This window comes from Leucopleurus acutus (assembly GCF_964270905.1).
Source record: "Leucopleurus acutus genome assembly, chromosome: 19".
NCBI classification, from domain to species: domain Eukaryota; kingdom Metazoa; phylum Chordata; class Mammalia; order Artiodactyla; family Delphinidae; genus Leucopleurus; species Leucopleurus acutus.
In genome coordinates this window covers 42,348,954-42,365,059 of record NC_139161.1, presented here as the reverse complement: position 1 = coordinate 42,365,059, position 16,106 = coordinate 42,348,954, and the positions used below count along the sequence as shown (strand labels likewise).

Sequence of the window (16,106 nt, the reverse complement as noted above, 5' to 3'; positions counted from 1 at the left end):
AACAAACTCATATTGTGTAGGAAGAAAAGGTGAAAACCTGACTCTTGGCAAAACCATCTGGGGATCTGAAGATCTTTCTCCCTTCGAGGAGGAGTGGCAACACGTGAGGAAGTAGCTAAGCTAGTAGATGCTTAATTGATTCTTATTTTCATCTATGTATGGGGAACACTATTCCCTGTTGAGCATGGAGGTATGGCCACACAGCAGGCTATCCTGCCTCCTGGTGCCTCCCCAGCGCTTTCCGCAGCAGAACTGGATGCTACCACGTTTGTGCGGCTCCAGCTTTGACATTTTGGAAGTTGCTGAAGGCATGTGGAACAAATTCTCTCCCCTGCCTTGAAAAACACAACTGGGCAAGCCTCCATTTTTAACGGGGCCCGTGAAGCATATTAAGGACCATGGATCTAGCTGTCAGATGGACAAATGAGTCTTCTCTTTTGAAAGGCACTTAGGAAGTTGTATTTGGAGGAGCTGTCAAAAGCATTTGGGGGCATCCCACCCAACATCTGGGCCTTTTTAATTTGGGGGTAGAGGCGGGTGTACTGTTTCTCGTTGTGAGCCATGGTGGGATTCCCTCCAAATGTTGGAGATGCGGCCAACCTACGCTGATGGTAAAGGCTTAGGCTTCTGTAGGAGCCGACCGTGCCCACGTGGCCTGCCAGTGACCTAACTGGGGCCGGTGGGACGCAAACATTTGTGTTTGCCTTGTGTATCTACAGCCCCAAAGAGTCTAGCAAGCAGCTGATTGATGCAGGGTGTGGTGTGACCGTGGGCATTCTCATGGTACTCTGCATACAGCCCAAGTGAGGAACCAACACACGGTCCAGGTTGTGGAATCGGAACCCTTCTCATTCCCAATGGCTCCAGACTGGTAGTAGAAGGACTTCTTGGTGAGAACGGGGTATATCGGGGCAGTGATTAGCAACTCTGGTTCCCCAAGGCATTTCTGAGACCCTCGAATATAAACGCAGGGCCATGTTTCCCCGAAAACTTTCTGAACAATGAGGCTGGTGGCCAACCGACTGCCCAGGGTCTGCAGAGTCATTCTCAGTCCCGCCAAGAAGTATGGGCAGGGCGGTTGAATAAAGATTTGATGGACACATTGGATAAACATTTAGAAATCAAGACTCACCGCCAGGCTCTTTGAGGAGGAAGTGGGAGATGATGAAAATTTTCTTATATCAAATCATGGCAGGAAGTCCCATCAGGATTAGCAATCGCCTTCAGTGAGGGGCAAAGAATCTGACTGGCGACATCAACGTAGACGATGTTGTGCTCTTACTACATGAATGTCCTAGATTTCCTCTTTCACATATATTCGCTCACTCATTTAATTCTCCCCACGGTCCAGAGTTCGGTGAGGACCTTCCCATCTGTTCCATCCACTCTCATGCACACAGATGGCTTCCAGATCTCTGTCTCCAGCCCTGACCTCTTTCATGAGCTTTTGCTTTGATTAGGATCTCTAAGTGTGCAGCCAGAAATGATACAGATACCATCACCCACCACAGGCTGGCTCCACAGCCTCAGGGAGAAGCAGGGCCCCCAGGGCAGATTTTAAAGGGAGTTTTGGCAGGCGGGGGCGGGGGAGGCAGGGAGAGCACTGGAGCGCAGCATCTGAGTGGTCTTTGGGCCCAGAGTGCAGATCTGAGTGTTAGTATATAGTTCGTTCTTTCAATCCTGCACATTTACTGAGCTCATATCTAAGCAAGGGACGGGGGATAGAGAATCCGAGAGACACCATCCTTGCTCTCAGGGAGCTCCCAGCCTAACTGAGTCAAGGGCTGATTGATGGGGGCTAAGGAAGACAGTTCGTAAGAGGAAGGCATAGGGGCAGCGATGCACAAGGGGTGGTACATTCTGCAAGGAGAGTTTTACATCTCTTAGGAGTGGGATAAAATTGCTGAGAAACCTGCTTGATTCTGTGAGCGCTCCAAGGCGGGACCAGGTCTCCCTCATCTTCATCTTCCCAGCAAAGCAGGTGCTCAGTGAATATTTGCTGAAGGAATAAATGAATGTATAAGGTGTTATAATGGAGCGACTATCTGCTCCTTGGGGGGTGGCAGGACAGGACGGGGAAGCTCTTCTTAGAGGCTGTGCTCTTTGAGCAGTAGCTAGAAGTAGGACTAGGCCTTTGCCAGGTAGGTAAGACCAGGAAGGGGTGCTGGGCAGAAGGAACAGTAGGGGCAAATGCACAGAGGCAGGCATCAGAGAGCATGGTGTGTTTGGTGGATGGGTCTCTGACACTGGGATGCAGGGGACAGGTTGGTCAACCATGGGCAGTTGATGAGGCTGGAGAGGTGGGCAGGGGCCAGGCTGAACAGGACCTCTGATGCCAGTCTAAGAGGTTGGGCTTTTGCGAATTACAGGAAGCCCAGGAATTTAAGGGTTTTAAGTAGGGCAGCCATGTGGCCGCCATGTGTGTGGCCTGGGGAAGGGGCACGACCAAGGAGCACAGACAGAGCCTCTCTTCTAAAGTTTTAGGGTGGCTGCATACCCCAACCCCTGCTTCTCACTAGTAGGAACCCAGGTTCTGCCTCTCAGACCAGGGGAGGGGGGTTTATCTCACATGTCCTTGCCACCATGGACCTTAACAGCACCCCACGCCAGCTGGCATGAAGGAGGGAGTCTGCAGGTGGCAGAGCAGGTGCAAAACTGCTATCGCCCAAACTTCCAGGTGGTTCCCGTGTGCTTGAGTGACCCCCAGGCTGCTAATGCTGGAGGCCCTTTGAGGTCATCTAACCCAGCCCTTCCATTCTATGGATGGGAACACTGAGGCCCAGGGACGGGGGCAACCTGTCCAAGTTCTCATGGCGCAGTCAGGACTAGAATCCAGGCCTGTGGCCTCCCTGTCTGGTTTTCTCTCCCCAGATAGATCTGTGCTCATAGCCGAGTCCTGCAGTTCCCTTAGCTCGGCGACCTGAAGCAAGTGACTTGGCAGTTTTGTCATCTGGAACGTGGCATAACAATATCCCCCTTTTGGGGTTGTTGTGGGGAATAAATGAAATAATGCAGGTCAAGTGTCTCTGCAGCTTAACGCCTGGCAGGGAGTGTGCGCTCAGGTAGGAGGAACTGTTCTCTCCCTCCGTGTTCTGTTTCTGCTCTCAGCGTGTTATCCCGCTGCCTGTCTCTGGTGGTGGGGGTCCTGGGATGGTGCAGGGGCTCCTGCAGCAGCTGAGCCAGGGGGGCACTTCTCAGATTGTCCAAGGAAGGCAGGGGCATACCTTGGCTTATTTGGGTTTAGGGCAAATACAGATGGAAAAAAGCATTCTTTGGTCTGGGTTACAGCCCAATGGTGTGTTCTTTTGGATGACAAAGTAAAGTGCAAAATATTGAGAGAAGTGCGTGTGTAATTTTGCACGGGTGGGATGACTTTACCAGGCAAAAGGACTTTCCCGTTTACAAAGGGATTCATGGCAGGAGTCCTGTAAGTTCCCAGTTCCGCTCAGGGCTTTCACTCAGGAGTCAATTTCCCTAGCATGGTTCACACCAAGTTTCTAGGAAAGGGCCTTCTGGCCCCCCAAATAGTCTTGTCACCTCTGGCCTTCTTTCAAGATTCCCTTGAGCTTTGCGCTGAAGCAGCAGAATCTTGGAATGGGAACAGTGTAGCCGCCATAGGTTGTAAGACCACAGTGACTTTATGTGCCATTGAGAAAGAAAAAACATCGCCAGTCGTAACGGATGCGCAACAAGCCCCAATTTCAGAAATGTGAAAAAAATTTACATCTTAGAATCAATGTTTGAGAACCAGGGTCAGCTGGATAGGTTAGTACTAATGGCAGAGTTGAGAATATACCAATGGGGGCCAATCCCCAAATCATACTTGTCTTAAGATTATTTAACGGTTATTTTTCCTATGTGAAAGAAACCACTAATACGTAGGTTCCCTGAGGACAGACACTGGGTCTGGTTCGCTCACCACCGTATCCCTATCGCTTCACCCATAGTAGGTGTTCAACAAATATTTGCTCAACAAGTAAATAAAACAAAGCCGCCTTATAAGACACGTGGCAAAACCAGACAAGAAAACAAATCATTCAGAATTCCCCCACTGGGGTATTTTGCCTTATTTCCTTCCAGTCTTATTTCCTATGAATATGCTCTTTTATATACGTGTAAACACAATGTATTATTAGATTTAGCTCCAGGATGTGTCTTTGTATTTCTCTATTAATATGAATGAAGTGATGAAATGAGATGGTGTGGAAATGCTTTGAAGACTGTAAAATGTTTAACCAAATATCTTATTATTACTTATAATAACCATAGCAATGCTAATACGAATGAGGCTGATTTTCTGAAAATATACTTCAAAGCCAACAATGAATTTGTCCTCTGAAGCTGGGAATACGTTCTGTCCCTGACTGCCACGGGGAGTCCCTCTGTTTCATGTTGGGAAGAGAAAGAGACTTAAGGGTTCTGAGAAGTTATCAGCTCCAGATTCCCACCAGGCCCAGAAATTTCTTTGGTGTCAGAAAGGGGGGTCAGTGTGGAGTGGGGAGGACAGAGCACATCTCTCAGGCCAATGACACAGGAGCCTACAGAGAGCTTCCTTCTTTCCAACCTTCACTAGCGGTGAGATGGAGTTACCCTGTGGGTTTCAAGGAAGGCTGTTCACTTCCTCTGCATGGTAATAGCAATGTGGACACCAGAGAGGTGTCAGTACAGGTAAGTCATGCAGGATCAGAGTGGTGGTTACTTTCAACAAAACACAAAATCAGATTCGCATTGGAAAACTAGCCCCAAATTCACCATTAGATAGTCAAAGAATTCATGGACACACTTATTAGTCTAACCCATGCCTGGTTCTTCGAAGGGAGGTAGATTGACTCACATCACACACAAAAGGCAGGACTAGCCAGGCTCCTCTGTGCCCTGTTCTCCATGAGGCCTCAACCTTGGCTACAAAGACTTGGAAGAACACTAACATAGTTTCCTTCTTTCTTTCCTTTTCTTCCTTCCTTCCTTCCTTCCTTCCTACTTTCTTTCTTGTCATTAGCCCTTCATTTTCATTGAAATGGATAGTTTAGATGAAGAACAGAACTAGAATAGTGTTAACAATCGACTTCTGAAAAATCACATTTGTATAAAGGAAATAAAAAAGGCCAGCAGAATTCCAGAAAAGGTGTGGCCTGTATTACTGCACTTGGATGAAGTATGCTGTTCAGGGTAGCATAATACTACTTCAGCCACACAAGCCCAGGAGCAGGAGACAAACAGAGGGCAGAACTCCAGGTAGTATTTATTCTGGATTCTCCAGTGAGCTCAAGAATATTTAGTATTTTTGAAACATTCAGCTAAAGCTCTTTACGAAAATGACCGTGTCTTCAACACGTTTTTCCGCTAACGCAGTTTCTCACAGCTCAAAGGCAAATCCCTGGGATGACCCTAGCCCCCTTAAAGTCCCCGCCTAAGAACTCAAGACTGCCCAAAGAACTTACTGTTTGTTTGTTCCTGCCGAGACCAAAAGGTAGGGCCCCTGTCTCCCTGTCTTTGCAGGAGGAGAGAAGCCTAACTGTGATGGGGTCCTATTAGCAAACTTGGATGGGTTCCACATGCACTGACCCCCACCCCCTGACTTCCAGCTTTTGTAATGCTTCATCTCCCTGACTCTGCTTAGGCACCCTCTATCCCCCCAACCCTCCCCCTCATTTTCCCTTTAAAACGCCAAGTGACTTCTGCACAAATCGAAGTTGAGTTCAGTTCAGGCTGAACCCTCTTCCCTACTGCAATAGTATATTACTAATTAAATCTGTCCTTGATGCTTTGTTTATCTGACAGCACTCGAAGGAAGGCTCGCTGCTACACCCAGGCTAATAGCTTGGGCTCCGGGCTCTCTGCACACCTTGACCTGCTAGTCTGCGCTCACGCTTCCTGATTCAAATCCTCAGCCTTGAACTTGGCTCTGTGCTGTCTGCTTCATGCCCTCCCTCTTTGTCCTCTAGGAAGAAGTTTTCTGGTCGTTCCACCAGGCTCCCACCTTGCACACTCGTGAACACTCCACTTCTGCCTACACTGCCTGCCTCTATCTCTGAGCCGCTTAGCTGCCGGGCCAACCTCCCAGCCTTCTCTACCCCAGTCTCAGAGCCACCATCCCACCTGCTACATGTTGCAGTGGAGGCTGACCTTGATATTTAGCAACGGCCCAGGCATTAAGTACAGGGAATAGTTCGTGAGGCCTGCGCCACCAAAGTTTTCCCAGCTCGCTTAGAGAGTTAAAACCAGTTTCCGATACAGAAGATCGCTTTATAAAATGGCTAAGGAATCACTGATCAGTACTGGATGAGAGACGATTTGGGCCAAATTGTAAAAACAAGCGGAGCTGCTAAGTTACGTGTGCATCTCTTTGCTGACTGCTGCTCCCGTTCTCCGGGGTCTCCTTTCCTCACACCCTAGAGCTGGGCTCCCTGTCGCTCATTCACCTCATTCTTTGCTCCAGGCCTCCCAGGGCACGTTGTCTTGGGCGACCTGGTTTAGGACTCCCTCAGAGTCGTAGGCTCTCCAGCTTTTATTCTAGGCAAACCAGGAGATCAGAGAAAAAACGCATCCCCATGTCTCTCTGCAGTCCTGTTTGGAGGCTTCCTCCCCACTGAGAATTTACAAAGGCCTCCCTTCTGAGGTGTGGAAGCCGTGTCACATCTGTGCCAATCCTCACTCCACGGACGCACAGAGTTGATGTAGAAGTCCCGGCTGGCTGGGAGGGTCCCTCCTCTGGTGCTAAATCAGAGAGCAGACAGGAGCCCATGAAGAGGCTTCCCTCCACTTAAACTCTGTTACAAGAGAGTGATGCTCTATCCCTGTTCCTTTTTGCAGGCCACCTGGCTTTGTATCACCACAGTGATGAAACACACCAAACCCTGATGAGCAATTTCCCTCAGCAACCACTGGACTCCCACCCGACCTGCACAAAGGTTTTTTTCCCAGAATGTTTTGGGAAAAAAAACCCCAACCAGTTGAGTGAAAAAGCAAATAAGCTGGGTTTCCCTCATGCCCAATTGCAGAAACCGACAGGCGGTACAGGAGAATTGGATTACAGAGGTTAGCCTGATACATTTCTCCAATTTCAGGGTGAGTGTCTTTACTGAGCCCAGCCCTGCTCCAGCCTCCTGGGTGGATTCAGAGCCTTCCAGGAGTGGGAATCCCATTTCTCCTCCTCACGTGGCAGGTGGCCGGGAGAGACCAAGGACCGCTGATCCAGAGAGCCCTGGGGACTTACCCTCTGCTCCTGTGTGGCCACGAAAGTCTGGAACCCTGGTGCCACCCCAAAGCCTAGCTCTTGGATGAAAGGCGGCTCAGACTGACTGTGGATCTGAACCTTCACGCCTGCTTCAAACGTCGTTTCCTCTGAAAGAACAAAGATGGACAGAGCCATGGGTCAATGATAACAGATGCTCACGGAGTCCTGGGACTGAAAAGCTCAAAAGGATGCTGGAAAGGCCCCACGGTAGGCAGAATCATGGCCCCCCAGAGATGTGCACATCCTCGTCCCTGGAAACTGTGGCTGTGTTACCTTACGTTGGTGAAAGGGATGCTGCAGATGTAACTAAGGATTTTGAGGTGGGGAGATTGTCCTTGGTCATCCAGGTGGCCCAATGTGATCACAAGGGTCCTTACAAGAGGGAAGCGGGAGGATCAGAGTCAGAGAGATGTGGAAAAATCTATGCTGCTGGCTTTGAAGATGGAGGAAGGATCCGTAAGCCCAGGGATGTAGGCAGCTTCCAGAAGCTAGAAAAGGCAAGGGAATGGATTTCCCCTAGAGCCGCTAGAAGGAATGCAGCCCTGCTGACACCTTAAAATACTTTTTTGACTTCTGGCTTCCAGAGCTGTAAGATAATAAATTCATGTTGTTTGATGCCTCTAAGGTTGTGGCAATCTGTTAGAGTAGCGATCAGAAACGAATTCAGGTCAGCTAGGCCAACCAACTTTTTGCTTCAATCTGCAAAACTATAGAATGCGATTATGAAGTGAGTTAAGCACCTATTCTCTTTATTTACTAACTTCTCTACTGGGCCATGAGCTGAGGCGAGGAGATCAGGAGAAGGAAAACACGATGATACAGCAGTTGAAATAAAAATACAGGGCCACGGGGCTTCCCTGGTGGCGCAGTGGTTGAGAGTCCGCCTGCCGATGCAGCAGGGGACACGGGTTCGTGCCCCGGTCCGGGAAGATCCCACATGCCGTGAAGCGGCTGGGCCCGCGAGCCATGGCCGCTGAGCCTGCGCGTCCGGAGCCTGTGCTCTGCAACGGGAGAGGCCACAACAGTGAGAGGCCCGCGTACCGCAAAAACAAACAAAAACGAAAACAAAACCACGGGGCTTTCCTGTAAGCCCCTTGGAGCTGCAGGAGATGGGAAACTAGAAGAGAAGCTTCTCCCCTTTTGTTCTTTGGCAGGAGAAACGGCCCTCGGCAGTGAGCGGGGGAGGGACAGCAGAAAGGGATGGGATGGCAGAGCCTGGCTCATCCTATATGTTGGTGCTCATAATTGGCGGGAAGTGCACCTATGGGATCTATCAGCCTTTCCTGGGTCTCCTTCTCTTATTCTTTGCAAACAGCTTGAAGCATGAGTTTTCCAAAATGCAAATCTGAGTCGCTTATAAGGAGCCCAATCTCCTTCACCTGCCCCCGTTCCAGCCTTGCTCTGGGCAGCCCTCTGCTTCGTGGCACTATGTGTTCCAACCCACCAGGGCCGCCAGATTAGTTGTTACTGATCCCTGCTCTACACGGAGCACATGCATCTCCTTCTGCCTGGAATGTCTTTATTTATTTATTTATTTTTGCGGTACGCGGGCCTCTCACTATCGCGGCCTCTCCTGTTGCGGAGCACAGGCTCCGGACGCGCAGGCTCAGCGGCCATGGCTCACGGGCCCAGCCGCTCCGCGGCACGTGGGATCTTCCCGGACCGGGGCATGAACCCGTGTCCCCGGCATCGGCAGGCGGACTCTCAACCATTGCGCCACCAGGGAAGCCCCTGGAATGTCTTTTGCTTGGTCCACCTGACCATCTCCCTTCTCATCACTGAAGATTCAGCCCCCAGCCCCAGCCCAGAGCCACTCCTTCTCCTGCCTGGTTGTGTCTCACACACGCCTGGTAAGGCCTCTGCCACACCACGTCATAATCCTTTATCTCACTGTCTTTTCCACAAGGCTGAGCATCGTTGAGGCCAAGTTCAGGGCTTTCTCTCTGGATCTCAAAGGCCCTGCACACGGCTGGGCATCTTGCAGGCACCTAGGGAACGCCTGTTGCATGAACGAGTGAGAGACTTGTGACTCCAACCTTTACTTGCTTATTCATGGGCAAGGCCAACCTAGAAACCACATCAAGGAGTATTCTGAAACTAGAGAATAGGGAGAGGATGGGTAAATGCAGAAATCAGGGAGGGTAAGAGGGGATGGAGGTCAGAGGTCAAGGAGGGGGAGTGTGTCAGCCCCAGGGCTAGCGTAGGGAGAGCCTGGGGAAACGCTCCAAAGCTGGCACAGAAGAGAAAGGCGAGGAGGGAAGGGCCGCAGCCAGGCAGTGAATGCGCAGGACCCGGGGCAGCCTGGGGGCCTGTGACCGAGGCAGGGCGAGGCGTCCAGAGCTGGGTGAGAATTCCAAGGTCGGGGGCACAGGCCAAGGTTGAGTAGGCAGACAGGGACCAGAGGAAGAATAGGCAGGGCTCTCACAATCTAGACGAGGAATCCAGTGGCTGAAGTGAGGTTCAGGCAAAAGAGAGCCTCAGCCAGGAACCCTTTCATACACATCTCCGTGGAGCAGTAGAGAATCCCGCGAGACCCACGAACACCTCCCCCTTTCCAGCCTCAGCCAGGAACCCTTTCGTACACACCTCCGCGGAGCAGTAGAGAATCCCGCGAGACCCACGAACACCTCCCCCTTTCCTCCAGCAGAGTCAAGTCTTCCGCCATCTCTTTACCCAGATGGCTCCGCGCAAACTCTTGCCCCTACGTCCCTGCGTGCCTGTGGATTTGTGTCCGTCTCTCCCATGGATGGCGGATGCCTCAGGAGAGGAGAGTGCTTCTTGCTCAGTCCGGTGCCCATTGCCCAGCCTGGGGCTTGGCCCACAGGCACATCAGGGAGGGGGCCGAGGGAGAGGGAGGATGGGGGAGATGAAGAAGGCTGAGTGGCCAGCTTTCAGTGGCCGTGTGTTCTAAGGTCTGCCCAAGAGAGGGGTTGAGGAGAGGCCAAGGAGCCCAAAGAACAGGCTTTGATGGGGGAGAAGTGAACACACAGTGATACTGGGATACAGGGATGTCCATGCTTGGATGAATGAAAAGCACATTCAGTGAGCTGTAGCGGGTGGGAGAGGAGAGATGCCAAAACGTGTTTTCCAGAGCTAGTGAGGCTGTGTGCCTGCGATATAAGGGAGCTTAAGAAACCTTAGAGCCAGTAGGACAGGTATCTGTGGTTACAGGGAGAAATGAGAAACGAGGTCTTGGTGTCAGAAGTGCTGTGAGTAATGGGCAAAGAGGACAGCCAGGCATGCCTGTGCCAGTGAGAGCCGCCCGAGGCTACTCAGACTGGGTTGGGGTTCAGATGGGGAGTTTATTCAAGAAGCAGCAGGGGCTGGAGCAGAGTAAATTCCTAAAGTATTCTCAGATCATTACAAACATGGATGGGCATGCAAGCTGATGGGCAGAGTCAGAAGAGACACGAGTAAGGTTTCTGCCCTCTTCAGGATAATGCTGTCTAGAGGAACCTTCTACCAAGATGGAATGTTCTAGAATCCTTGCTATCCAACCTGGTACTCTCAGCCACATGAAATGTGACTCTTGCAGGTGAGGAACTGAATTTAGAATTTAATTAATTAATGCCCCCCAACTTTACTGATGCATAATTGACAAATAAAATTGTATGGTATTTAAAGTGCACAGTGGGATGATTTGATGTAGGTATACATTGTGAAAGGATTCCCCCTATCAGGTCAATTCACATATCCATCACTTCACATATTACCTTTCTGGCCTGCTTTATTTATCTATTTTTTATCCAATTGAATTTTAATTAATTAAACTTAAAATTAAGTAGCCACATGTGGCTGGTGACCCCCTTACTGGGCAGTGCAGTTGTAGAATGTCACCTGTGAGCAGATCCCAGCCCTCTCGGAGCAGTAGGGGTAACAAGGGCTTGAGCACCCCGCCCTCCTAGGCAGGTGCCCCTGTGGGGTCTCTTGTCCAGAAGCAGGAGATCTGGGTGGGGTTCTGAGCAGTAGAGCTGTGCCTATTTGTAGTCATGATTGTAGTCCCAGATCCTCCCTGACCCTGCTTCTCCCAAAGCACCACTTATCCTCTCATCTCCAGGTAGTTCCTCTTCCTTCACAGAACTGCCCTCAGCTTCCCTCTATGGAGTAATTCTCCAGTTTCATAGTGAATAACAGCCTCCCTCCAGTCCCTGCCCTGTACCCACCCTTGGCTCCTGCCTTTCCTGGACACGGCACACTATCAGTGCAAATACGAAGACACACTTTAAGAAATGAAGTGATCAGGCATAGGCCGTTAGAGCCAAAGGCTCCGCCCACATACCTCCAACGGTCTCAGACTAGAATGCACGTTGAAATCACATACGGAGCTCTGCGTGACCAGCCCCGGGATCCACTCTCTAGCAATTCTGATTCTGTCCCTCTGGGGTGAAGCCCAGGAAACTTGCAGGCCCAGGGATTCTGATACAAATTATCTGAGGCCAAACACATTTGGGCAGCAGTGATCTAGTCCAGAGAGGGGAATTGACCTGCCCAAGGTCACACAGCAAGTCAAGAGCAGAGCAGGGGCCAAGAGCCAGGTCTTCTGACTTGCAATTTCGTCACTCTTCCTCCCCGACTAGGGGTGTGGTTTATTTCACGTGAGCAGATGTCCTGGTTCATAGCCCTGGGGTTCTGAGTGGATGCTGGAGAAAGGGAATATCTCTTTCATTGTCATATCCCCTAAAGCCCCTAGCATGGTGCCTGGAACAGAGCAGAGCTCAATAACTCCTTGTTGAATGAAACAAATTGAGTGAGGGAGTGTCCTCTGCTGAGCTGACTGTTCCCCGCCCTTTGACCAGCTGTGAGTCTGCCAGGGTCTGGCTGGACCCTAGGAAACACCAGCACCACATGTCACCCAGTGACGGGCTTGCTCCCATGTTGCACAAGGCAGAAGGTCTCATTCACCGACATGCAGCTGGGCTGCACAGAAAACAACAGCAACGGCAGCAATAACAAGAACTCGGACCACCCATACAACGTTTGGGTTCAAACTGAAAATGTGGGGCACCTCGTTAAAAATGTATTGAGAAACTCAAGACAGCAGTGGTAGAGCATTAAACCAAGAGTGTGACCCTCCTGAGCCTGTGTGACTGCAGTGGTCACACAACCAGGAAGCCAGCCCCGATGATAACCCCCGTTGGTGCTGGACAGAATTGTTCACATCTTCCTATTCCTCTCACCACCAAAAGATTCAACACTGAGTTGCTTCAAAGAGTGCAGGCCCCCAGTGCAGTGAAGGATTTGTTTACATATCATGAACACCAGGATTCAAAGCCCCAGAGAGAGAGAGCACAGAGAAAGGGGAAGTTACTACACACACACAGCGTTAGGAGCTCTTGTTAATTGGGACCAAGCTGAAACCCTGACGGCGTAACATGAAAGATGATGTTGAATCAGGAGGAGGGTGGTAAAGAGACTTCAACCTGCAGAAGCCAGAGTTTCCTTTTTAGGAGCAGGGCCACGGCGGGCACCAGGTGAAGTCTACCTGTGGAGAATTTTCTGTGCCTGCAGAAAGGATTGGGAAGCTCTGCTGGGTGGGGGAGTCGGCAGGGGCGGGGAGCCACGGGCAGAATGCATAATGGGGCAGGGAAAGTACATCACAATAAAAGCTTACATTTTTAATCTTTGCAAATTACAGGAAGCACGCAGAGGCAATAAACACTGAAGAGGAGGCAAAGAAAATCTGGAGGAATTTTCTAGGCTAAGGTAGGGATGTGCTGGTACAAAGCAATCTTGGGTTGGAGGAAACTGTCTTTGTAACAGTGGCTGGGATAGCTAGCTTGAGAGGAGAGGGTGGGAGGGAGGCCAGCCATACGGTGAGATGCGTCTCAGTGCAGGATGGCTCTGTTTGTCCCCTACCCATCCTCTCCACTCTTCTCTCTGCCCTGGGAGCTGCACTTGTATGAAGTGTACTGTTGGGCTCCCTTGCCCTCTAGCTGCTGGTTGGCTTCACCAATAGTGGGCCCAGGTAGGAAACTGGGGGAGAGGGGAGAGTCAGGCTGGGATATTCAGTCTCTCAATTCTATTTGCCGGGTCCCTGTGCGTTAGCTGCGTGCCACCTTGGAAGGGCACAACTCTGGCTCGGGGCCTGGAGGGAGTGCTCCATTCTGATATGGGCTCTTTCTCCCTTTCCCAGGCATGGCAATGGCTCTCTCTGCTACCAGGCTCAGGATACTGCCCCATCAGTACTGCCTTCCCTAAGCCTTGCCCGTACCACCTTTGTGACTAGCCCTTCATTAATCGTCCCTTGTATTACCCCGTCTGCGGGTGCTGTTGATTTCTTGCTTGGATCCTGATGGCAGAGTCCCCAGAGGGCATCTACTACCTTACCTCTGAGAGGCAGTAGGAGGCCTCTCTGCCTCACTATCCATGGAAAGGCAGCCGTTGGTTGGAGCCTCTTGGGAACGGGGACCTCACTGCCTGCAAGGGTAGCCCTTGGTTTCCAGAGTTCATCCTTGCACTGACTTGACAACTGCCTGCTTTTAGATTTTACTTGTTTCTAGCTCTACCCCTCTTCCAGGATCTGAAGATATGGCCACCAGAGCCTTCTTATTTTCATGCTAACCTTCCCCAGCAGAGCTGACCCCAGCGCATCTTCATCTCTGAAGGCCTCACTAGCTGAGGCGCACTCAGGGATGTACATGGCCTGCCCAGGCTTCTGTGGGGAGGGGCCCGGGACCCTCTGCCGCCTCCCCCCAGGAGAGCCAATTGCCCTGCATGGCTTATGGAGCTCTGGGGGCTCCCACCTCCCACACTGGGGCCAGGATGGGCGGGGCTTATGCCCAGAGACGGAGCACCCCTTTCTCAAAGGAGCGAACCAGGCATTCTGAGTCAGTGGGCGTGTCGGCCCCTTGTACTCGGGGGGTCAGAACCAGAGAGCGCCTAGGACAGTTGGTTAGATGCTTGGGGCTCTGGGGTCAGGCAGGGTGAGGTCACTTCCAGCTCTGTGACCTTTGGCAAGTTATTTCATCTCTTGGACCCTCATTTTTCTGCAAAATATGCAGAATGGGTTTGAACATGCTAACGGATGAAGCCTGCGTTATCTCATCTCAGAGATCAAGGGAAAGCTCACTGAATGTCTGACAGTGACAATGACAGGGACCACGGTCCTAGCCCTTGAGAGCTCTGGCTTTTCTACCAGGCCGACTACAAACGCAGTTTGGGTGGCCCATGACAGGTGCCATTGTGGTCCCTCATGCTCCCCTGGTTGCACAGAGAAATCCATGGCATGAGTCCAAGGAGGCCCCAGGTGGGGCCCTGGAAAGAAGAACAGGGAAGTATATAAAAGAAAACATTGGCTCTGAGATCACAGAGAGCTGGGTTTGACTCCCAGCCCTACCCCTTAATAGCTGTGTGACCTCAGGCAAGTCATCTTGCCTCTCTGAGCCTTGCAAAGGATGGCTGATCTCTCAGGTTACTTTTAGCTCTAAAATTCTACGAGCTGGGGATCACGCACAAGTCTCCAACCTCACTGCATCTCATTTTAATTTCCTGAAAAACAGATTAAAAAAATTAGACGTGGCCGTTCAGCACTTACATCAAGTCAGAAAAGGTTGATTTTTCTAAAGACGGCAAAAAGAATCCGCAAATTGTTGCCTAAAAATGGACGAGGCATCTCTCGTCCTCCCTCTCTGTCCTGCTCCACACAGACAGGCCCAGTTAAGCAGCATCCTAGGTGAGAAAACCCGAACCCAGCACGGAGGTGGCAACCCTCACGCTTGACTGCTCCTGGGTGACATTCTGAGGTGAGCTGGGCTTCTGGAGGAAGAAAGATCAACGCTGTGTCCCCTGCTGGATGGGATGCAGTTATATCTGTTCACGGCGACAGCCTGAGGTAGCAAAGTGTTCTCACCAATGGCTCATGACCCAGGAAATGTTATCAAGCGGCCACAAAAGTTGGGCGAAGGCTGCAAATCCCAGCCCCCTCTGGCAGAGCCTCAAACACACTAGCATTTTAAAGACCCTATAACCTGTTACCCTCTGTTGAACCGAGTGTTATCCAAAGCAACCTTTTTTTCCTTTTCTTTTTCTTCATTTTTAAGGAACACTAGCTCTTGGCAGAAAGAACCAAGGACCAAATCAGAAGCTATGGAATCCTGTCCTAGTTCCAGTACTTAAACATGAGATGGTAGGAAAGTCACTCAGCATCTCGGAGACTTGCTTTACCAAATCTGTTAAGCGGGTTCATCTGTTCAATGATTAGCAGTGCCCTGTCTACATCACAAGATTGTGTGAGGATCAAAGGACAGTATGCAGGCGATGTGCCTTCTATACTGGAGAGTAATGTGCCCATGCTGGCGCAGGAGATAGTTAACGTTAGGTCTTGGTTATGCAACAGGGAAGTGTGGTCACACTAAACGCACTTCTATGAAACAAAACGTTTACAAAACATACATTAGTGAAGGCACTGAGTGTGGAGTTGGGTCTAGGCTCATTACACAAAGATTTATTCCAAGGATCCTTTAAATAATGAGTTTCCCTAGTTCATTCAGGCTCAGAGATTATAAATTACTTGCTAAGAGAGCTGATAAGTCTGGGTGGGCAACCGACGTGCAGGAGAAAGTGCCATGTCTCCGAAACTATACGGGAAGTTGGTGGATGATTAAGATTCTATTGATAAAAACTGTTGACACACACTGACAGCAGAACTTTGGTATAAGCAGATTGCTGAACAGATCCTGTGTGTAGATTGTGATGTCTACAGAATTCAAACTCATTCAAAGCATTACTGAATTCATAGCAACTTCCTGATATTGAATATTTTTTCAATAAATAAATGTGGAAAGCATGAGAGCATTCATGTGGGGGTGATGTCTGAGAAGTATTTTGATGTTAAAAAGTCATCCTCGTATTTCCAAAGGGTGGGAAACAG

At 50.4% G+C, this 16,106-nt stretch overlaps 1 protein-coding gene across 2 annotated transcripts in view; it reads right to left on the bottom strand.

Annotated features, from left to right (window-relative positions):
• ASIC2 (acid sensing ion channel subunit 2) overlaps positions 1 to 16,106 on the bottom strand; it is a gene marked incomplete at both ends in the record, with an annotated part of 1,014,886 nt that overhangs the window by 54,201 nt on the left and 944,579 nt on the right. For both annotated transcript variants that reach the window (XM_082860577.1, XM_082860576.1), the window contains one exon: positions 7,217 to 7,344. In XM_082860577.1, coding sequence (XP_082716703.1) covers positions 7,217 to 7,344 — 128 coding nt within the window. The remainder of the gene's footprint in view (positions 1 to 7,216; positions 7,345 to 16,106) is intronic.